Raw genomic sequence first — 7979 nt, forward strand, 5'->3', positions numbered from 1 at the left:
TAGATGAGTCCTTTGGTGAGGAACAAAAGGTCTTCAAGTGGAAAGTCTTTTCCACCTCTGGGTCCTGAGACCAAGGTGTTTGTGGTCTGGGTGGAGCGCTTTGATGATATCGGTAAGTTGTTTTTTTTCCACCCAAAACGTACCTTGTGTTTATAAATGTCCATGTCTTTTTTTGCCCCCCAGAGAACTTCCCTTTGTCAGACCTTTTGGGGGAAACCAGCACAGGTTTGGAAGCAAGCATGAGCAACAGCACTTCCTGCAGGTACTCTCCAAAAACATGGCGCTGCTTGTACGCTCCCCTTTTCAGGCGTGTGAAATGTCCGCAAAAACACATTATTAAACATTTATTTTCGCTTTTTTTTCTACTAAAATATCAATGAAAATATAATCTACCGTATTTCCTTGAATTGCCGCCGGGGCGCTAATTAATTTAAAACCTCTTCTCACTCCTGCGCTTACCAAAGGCATGCGGTAAAAGTAAGCATGCGCTAATTATTTTAAAACCTCTTCGCACTCCGGCACTTACCAAAGGTATGCAGTAAAAATTTGAGTGTGATGTAAGCTTGGACCTTAAATCCTACAGAATAGCTCTTAATCTTCTTCCCTTTATGCGATTTCAAATTACCGGTATTGAAATCAGGGGAAGTGTCACTCGTGACGTCAAAAGTTTGACCAGGCGGTAATACTAAGCATGCGCTAATTATTTTGGGAAGCGAGTTCGACCCGGCAGTAATTCAAGGCAGGCGCATATTATATGCCCTGCGGCAATTCAAGGAAATACGGTAAACAAAATTTGTTAAAGCCCCACTCGCCTAAACGCCGCACTGTGGTCCTCCATCCATCCATTTACCACCGCTTGTCCCTTTTTGGGTGGCGGGGGGTACTGGAGCCTATCTCAGCTGCATTCGGGGAGAAGGCGGGGTACACCCTGGACAAGTCTCCACCTCATCACAGGGCCAACACAGATAGACAGACAACATTCACACTCACATTCACAACCTAAGGCCAATATACTGTTGCTGATTTACAAAAAGTTTGTGTGTACTAAAACAAGATCAAACTTGATAGCTGATATGCTCAACGTGTTCAAAGTGGATTGCGTCTGTTAATAGAGCAGAATAAGGCATGCAATCCATTCTGTCCCTGTCTTCATGAATATGTCAAATTTATGCTAAACATTCACAATACTGGAGGAGAATTATTTACCAAACGCAATGGGATTTTTCAAAACTCATCACTGTTTTTGCCAGCGCTATTAAGCGTTTAGAGAGAGAGACAACAGACAGAAGAAAATCTTGAATCCTATTAGTCTGTGGCAACATTTTGGACTGCCAGTAATAAAGAATATGCAACATTATCTAGTCAGAAACATAATTTTATGATTAAAATAGGACAAGGTCTTATTCAAACAAATTAAATGTATGCATTTTAGTGTTATTTAGTATTGTATTAATCATGTATGTTTCTTTCATATCGAATAAATACTGTTAAAATATTTCTTATATGAAAAAAACTTTTAAATAAGCATTTTTTGGCATCTTGTGTTAAGTCAAGTGCAGCCTCTCACCAACGAGTGCACCTTCAGGTGTTAAAAATAACGATAACAAATGGTTTGATTGTAAATGCCACTTCTAAAAGCCCATAAAAAGTGGTGGATGTCTACGACATGTTGGGAAATGCCACGGGTAGGAGGAGCATGATAACATGAATGTGCAGTAAATGAGTGTCTCCATGGTACATGCAAAGTCTTCATTTGAATAAGGCAGTCTGCACCACTTTTCATTTGCAGTCTTAGTAAATCACATGCAACATGCCCACGAATAGTACACGCTATTTTATAGATTGCACATCACATGGTATTTGCAGTGCTAAATTGCAGGATGAGTAGACCGAAACAAGCTCGCTGTTTAGCTAACCATCGAGTTAGCTTACCTGATGCCGCCTGCGTTCGCTCTGCAAGTCACAACGTTGATTCTGTCCACGTTCCTCCTAATCATGTTTGATGATTAAAATGCCAACGCTACCAGTTCCCAACCAGTTGTAGTTGCAGGGTATTTATTAGTAGAAGGTACAGTATATCTTAGACGTAATCCATCCATCCATTTCCTACCGCTTATTCCCTTTCGGGGTCGCGGGGGGCGCTGGCGCCTATCTCAGCTACAATCGGGCGGAAGGCAGGGTACACCCTGGACAAGTCGCCACCTCATCGCAGGGCCAACACAGATAGACAGACAACATTCACACACTAGGGCCAATTTAGTGTTGCCAATCAACCTATCCCCAGGTGCATGTCTTTGGAAGTGGGAGGAAGCCGGAGTACCCGGAGGGAACCCACGCATTCACGGGGAGGACATGCAAACTCCACACAGAAAGATTCCGAGCCTGGATTTGAACCCAGGACTGCAGGAACTTCGTATTGTGAGGCAGACGCACTAACCCCTCTGCCACCGTGAAGCCTATCTTAGACGTAAAGGATGTAAACATAGGTCATAACCAATGTTCGCTCTAATTTGTTGTCTGAGCCAAGGCAAAAACTTCCAGAGCAACATGTAAACAGGCCCAAACCTGACTTCTTTGTTTATGATCATCCAGTGAGATCATGTTCTAATTGAAGTGACTTACGATTAAAATAACATCTTGTTTTTCAAAAGCTATGTACCAGCTTGTGTGTGTGGTGTCGTACTTTGGAAAGAATGTGTACTACATTGAAAAAATCACATTGAGTTCCCCTTAAAACATTCTCATGTTGCACAATGTTGTAAGCATGGGATGCAGTGTAACTTTCTGTCTGTAAAATAACTCTTTTTATGAGATTTTCTGTCCTCTAGTAGCAGCACTTCATGATTAATATCCATGAATGAACATTCTTAATAAATAACAGTAGAAAGAGCACACATCTGATTGAGGAGTCATAGTGTAACGACCTGGCATTTACACTTTATGTGTAGTGTTGAAGTTATCCCAATTTTTGTGTTGCCCTAAACACATCAGTGGCTAATACGAAAAACTGGCCCAGTTTGTACTGCACAAAATGACCAGTTTTGCCAAATTTACATTTTTTACTCATTGTTTTTGTTGTGTTTGTGGCCGAAAATAAAACATTTTTGCTCCGTAAAAGTGATGGATGGAATTGATTCCCTCTAAAGCATCTGGAAAGACGTCACAATAAACTGTGTTGACGACCATTGTTTTATCTGTCACTCACAGTCGCATTGCAACATCCTACTTAACTAATTATGTTTATTTTGTTTACACTTCAGATTGGATTTTGATTTGCTGTGTGTAGTCAGCAGTGCGCACCTTAGAGCGAACGTTGGTTATGACAGCGGAAGTATATTACCCCAGGGGGCGTGGCTAAACGTTGCCAAAAAGTAAACGTTATTTGAGTTCTTTGCATTTATGTTGTGGAATTTGAGTGTTGGTAAATGATGTAGAACAAATGCTCTGCTACATTACATGGGATAGTTATGTAACGGACTAAAAGAGGTTGGTAAATGAGAATTTTCCACACAGTGTAGAAATGCACCTAACTGCAGGAAGTGTAGTCTGGATTTTATAATTATTCTTTCAGTTGGAAATCCCTCCCCACCCTCAGAGGGTGCTCACCATCCCTGCCTTTTCTATTGTTCAGTGAAATTGTCCACACAAACAAGGAGAAATTGTGCCAAACATGTGCGAACAGGATTCAGTGCAAAACAGGAAGTGGGACATGTGGGGGAGGAAGTGATCCAGAGTGAAAATAGGGAACATCCTGAATGAACATGTTGAATAACATCCTTTTTTCACCATTTGACATGAATTTACACACTAAATATTTGATAATGTCGCTTCAGATCAGGGTTACTGGAAAAGGATGTTCCTCTGGTCTTCATCCACCCCCTAAAGACCGGCCTCTTCCGGATTCGGCTCCACGGCGCCGTGGGCAAGTTTGGCATGGTGAATCCCCTGGTGGACGGCATGGTGGTCAGCCGTAGGGCGCTAGGTAATGTACTGCTTTTTATTGACTGAACCACGAATGACACGCCCATCAAGCACCCTAAAAATGACACTCAACAGTTTTTAACAGCATTCTGATTCTAGTTTGTACACATTTAAAATACAAACAGATTTGCGCAACCTCAAGTCTTGTCCAGTTGGAAAATGAGTGCAATGAGTAGGAATTGGTGTCGTTCACATTCCTACCAATACGGTACCATCAACACTGCTTCTTAATGATACCAATTTTGAGTACTTTGTGTGTGTTAATAAATGTTGTTTTTTATTTTGTATTTTTATTTTATTGCAATGTACCCCGCCTTCCGCCCAAATGCAGCTGAGATAGGCTCCAGCACCCCCCGCGACCTCAAAAGGTCTCAATTGTAGTTACAAGTCCAAGACATTAGATCGCAGCATTGTGATGCTTTATGGTGTTTGCTAGTCTGTTCAGTCTCTACGTCATCTAGTCTTTTGTTGCGCCTTAAAAAGTGTTAATACTGTAAGTATTGTACTTATTAGGCACCAGCTTTTTTTATTGTAGTGTTGTGCTGGCTCGTCAGTTCAGTCTTTGCTCAGTGTAGTCTTTTGCTGCGCCCTAAAAAGTGTTAATACTGTAAGTATTGTACCGTATTTTTCGGACTATAAGTCGCAGTTTTTTTAATAGTTATACTCAGGAGCGACTTATGTGTGAAATTATTAACACATTACCGTAAAATATTAAATAATCTTATTTAGCTCATCCACGTAAGAGACTAGACGTATAAGAGTTTATCGGATTTAGCAATTAGGAGTGACAGATTGTTTGGTAAACGTATAGCGTGTTCTATATGTTATAGTTATTTGAATGACTCTTACTACAATATGTTACGTTAACATACCAGGCACGTTCTCCGTTAGTTATTTGTGTCATATAATGTACACTTATTAAGCCTGTTCTTCACTATTCTTTATTTTGAATTGCCTTTCAAATGTCTATTCTTGGTGTTGGTTTTTATCCCCAAAAAATTCCCCAAAAAATGCGACTTATACTCATACGTATATGTTTTTTCCCTTCTTTATTATGCATTTTCGGCAGGTGCGACTTATCCTCCGAAAAATACGGTACTTATTAGGCACCAGTTGTTTGGTAGTAACGTTATTGGCTCATCAGTTCAGTCTTCACTTCATGCAATCTTTTGTTGCGCCATAAAAAGTGTTAATACTGTAAGTATTGTACTTATTACGTACCAGCTGTTTGATTGTAATGTTGTGTTGGCTCGTCAGTTCAGTCTTTGCTCAATCTAGTCTTTTGCTGTGCCCTAAAAAGTGTTAATACTGTAAGTACTGTACTTACTACGCACAAGCTGTTTGATAGTAACGTTGTGTTGGCTCGTCAGTTCAGTCTTTGCTCAATCTAGGCTTTTGTTGTGCCCTAAAAAGTGTTAATACTGTAAGTATTGTACTTATTCGGCACCAGCTGTTTGGTTGTAACGTTGTGTTGGCTTGTCAGTTCAGTCTTTGTTCAATCTAGTCTTTTGTTGCGCCCTAAAACGTTTTAATACTGTAAGTATTGTACTTATTACACACCAGCTTAATAATTTTACCGTGCATTTTAGTTGTAGTTTTCATTAACAAATTTGGATGTGTTGAAAAATTGCTAATGCTAATCAGCATAATATTTGACATTTTCAGATGACATAGCAAGGCTGGGTAATATCCACTAATATATTTCAATAATCATTACTGAAATGTTATTTCTGGAATGTATAAAAATATGTAGAATTTAGAATTAAGAATTTTGTGCGTGCGTTTGCGCTCTTTCAGGCTTTCTGGTGCGTCAGACCGTCATCAACGTGTGCCGACGGAAGCGCCTGGAGAGCGACTCGTACAACCCGCCTCACGTGAGGCGGAAGCAGAGGATCACAGAGATGGTGCAGCGTTATCGCAACAAGCAGCTGGAGCCTGAGTTTTACACCTCCCTCTTTCGTGAGGTGGGGGAGGGAAAGCCTCACCTTTGACCTGTCCTGTCCTAACACTGGCTTACACACACGACACAGAATCTTTATATTTATACTGTACACCTTTATTTATATGAATTCATATATCAACTTTGACTCTGACAGCAAAGTGTGCAAAAGCAGTAAAAGACGCCAAGGGTTGGAAAAAGCCTCCATTTTGTGTCCGTTGGAAATGAAGGAGCCTTTTACACAAGACCGCTTTCAGCTCTTTGTTTACAATCTTTTACACGTGTTCTGCAGGTCCCATAGTAATGTCCTGGAAAAGTTTTAATAAGCAAGCAGAGAAAAGTTTATCCTAAGAGGTGCACAAACGCTCGCTTTTCCAGTTAAAAAAATAATCCAACAGACTTCGCTGCACATCTTAAAAATACTCAGATTTTATAGTTTGTTGTTTTTTTTACCAATTCTACATTTATGTAATGTTAAAAAGGATGTGACATAAATGCGTTACTTTTATTAGTAACAGGTAATCAAATGACTTTTACGTTTTTTACCGATTGAAGTATTGTGGCACGCTATTTTTGAGGCGGTTGTATGTAGAAGCACGGCAAGCAAGATCAAAGCAGGAATTCCCTTTTTAAAAGAAAAAACAAGACATTAGGCAACATCACACAACAAACAACATGTACACACACTCCTACCTCTACTACAAGAAAATAATGATTAAAGTGACAAGATTGCAATCTGACAATATGTGGACAAGGAGACTACACCCATAGAGGCCCACTCAATCTTTTTATGAACTAGCGCCAACACAATCCAGTAAAACGATTCACCACAGCTGCGGAGCTAACAAGCACAGCTGAGCTAAATGATTGCGCTGAGCATGCTCTCACTGGCACAACCTTTTAAAGGGACACACACACTCTGCTCTCATGAAACGTCTCAACTGCCTGCATATGCCAAATATTTGAAGTTGTTGTTTTAGTAAAAGTAATTCCGTATTTCAATTTATTTTTCAGTAAAGTAACAAGTAACTATAACTACGTACTTTTTAAAGGTAATTTTTTCGAGCAGTGATTAAGTGTGTCCAGGAATTTAGACTTGTTTTGTAGCTTCAATGCTAATGTTTAGTGCCACTCTGTACACGTGTCCGACGTAAGAGTAACCATATATCACGCAACAATGTAAACATTAGCCACACTAGAGTTGTTACATCAGTTACGTCCCCATTTGAACACTATGTTTGTTTGAAAAACTAAATAATGGATTTATTTTAAAAGCATATTTTTTTCTTTTACAATATGAGTTTCATCTCAAAATACGGGACTTCTTCATCATGAAAGTTTGACCTCATTCTAGTAATATAACATTTATTCTTACAACTTTTTCCCTCATAGAAAAAATCTAATCTAGTGTTTTAATCACAATAATCTTGTAACTAATATGTTGAATTTCCAAAAACATATTTTTTTGTCATAATCCTAACCTTCGAATATTAGCTTGTACTTTTACTACTCTCAATGTATCACTCTTTGGATATTTTTAACTGCTGTGTTATACGTTTGAAATACTTATTTTCCAACATATAATGGCCATTATTCTCAGAATATTCCCCACTGACGTTGCTGCATGTGTAGCGGACTGACTGATAGTTCGCAGAGTTTCAGGCTTTGTTTTAAGATGTGTAGCGAAGCTTGGTCTTCAACTTTAAACAGGAGCGTTTAAGCCAGGGGTGTCCAAACTTTTTGACTTGAGGACAACATTGGGCTAAAAAAAACAAAAGTCGACTGCATTTAAAGTGTGTGTATGTATGTATATATATATATATATATATATATATATATATATGTATATATGTATAATATAATATATATATGTATATGTATAATATAATATATATATATATATGTATATGTATAATATAATATATATATATATATATATATGTATAATATATATAATATATGTATGTATATATATATATGTATGTATGTATATATATATATATATATGTATGTATATGTGTGTATGTATGTGTATATATATATATATATATATATATAT

At 38.4% G+C, this 7979-nt stretch overlaps 1 protein-coding gene across 9 annotated transcripts in view; it reads left to right on the forward strand.

Annotated features, from left to right (window-relative positions):
• LOC133544542 (ral GTPase-activating protein subunit beta-like) overlaps window positions 1-7746 on the forward strand; it is a 108268-nt gene extending 100522 nt beyond the window's left edge. For all 9 annotated transcript variants that reach the window (XM_061889990.1, XM_061889992.1, XM_061889993.1 and 6 more), the window contains exons 27-30: window positions 4-112; window positions 184-262; window positions 3834-3982; window positions 5779-7746. In XM_061889990.1, the coding sequence (XP_061745974.1) occupies window positions 4-112; window positions 184-262; window positions 3834-3982; window positions 5779-5972 (531 nt within the window). In that variant the 3' untranslated portion in view covers window positions 5973-7746. The remainder of the gene's footprint in view (window positions 1-3; window positions 113-183; window positions 263-3833; window positions 3983-5778) is intronic.
• The last annotated feature ends 233 nt before the right edge of the window (window positions 7747-7979 follow it).

Source organism: Nerophis ophidion, linkage group LG27, assembly GCF_033978795.1.
Source record: "Nerophis ophidion isolate RoL-2023_Sa linkage group LG27, RoL_Noph_v1.0, whole genome shotgun sequence".
In the NCBI taxonomy this organism is placed as follows: Eukaryota; Metazoa; Chordata; class Actinopteri; order Syngnathiformes; family Syngnathidae; genus Nerophis; species Nerophis ophidion.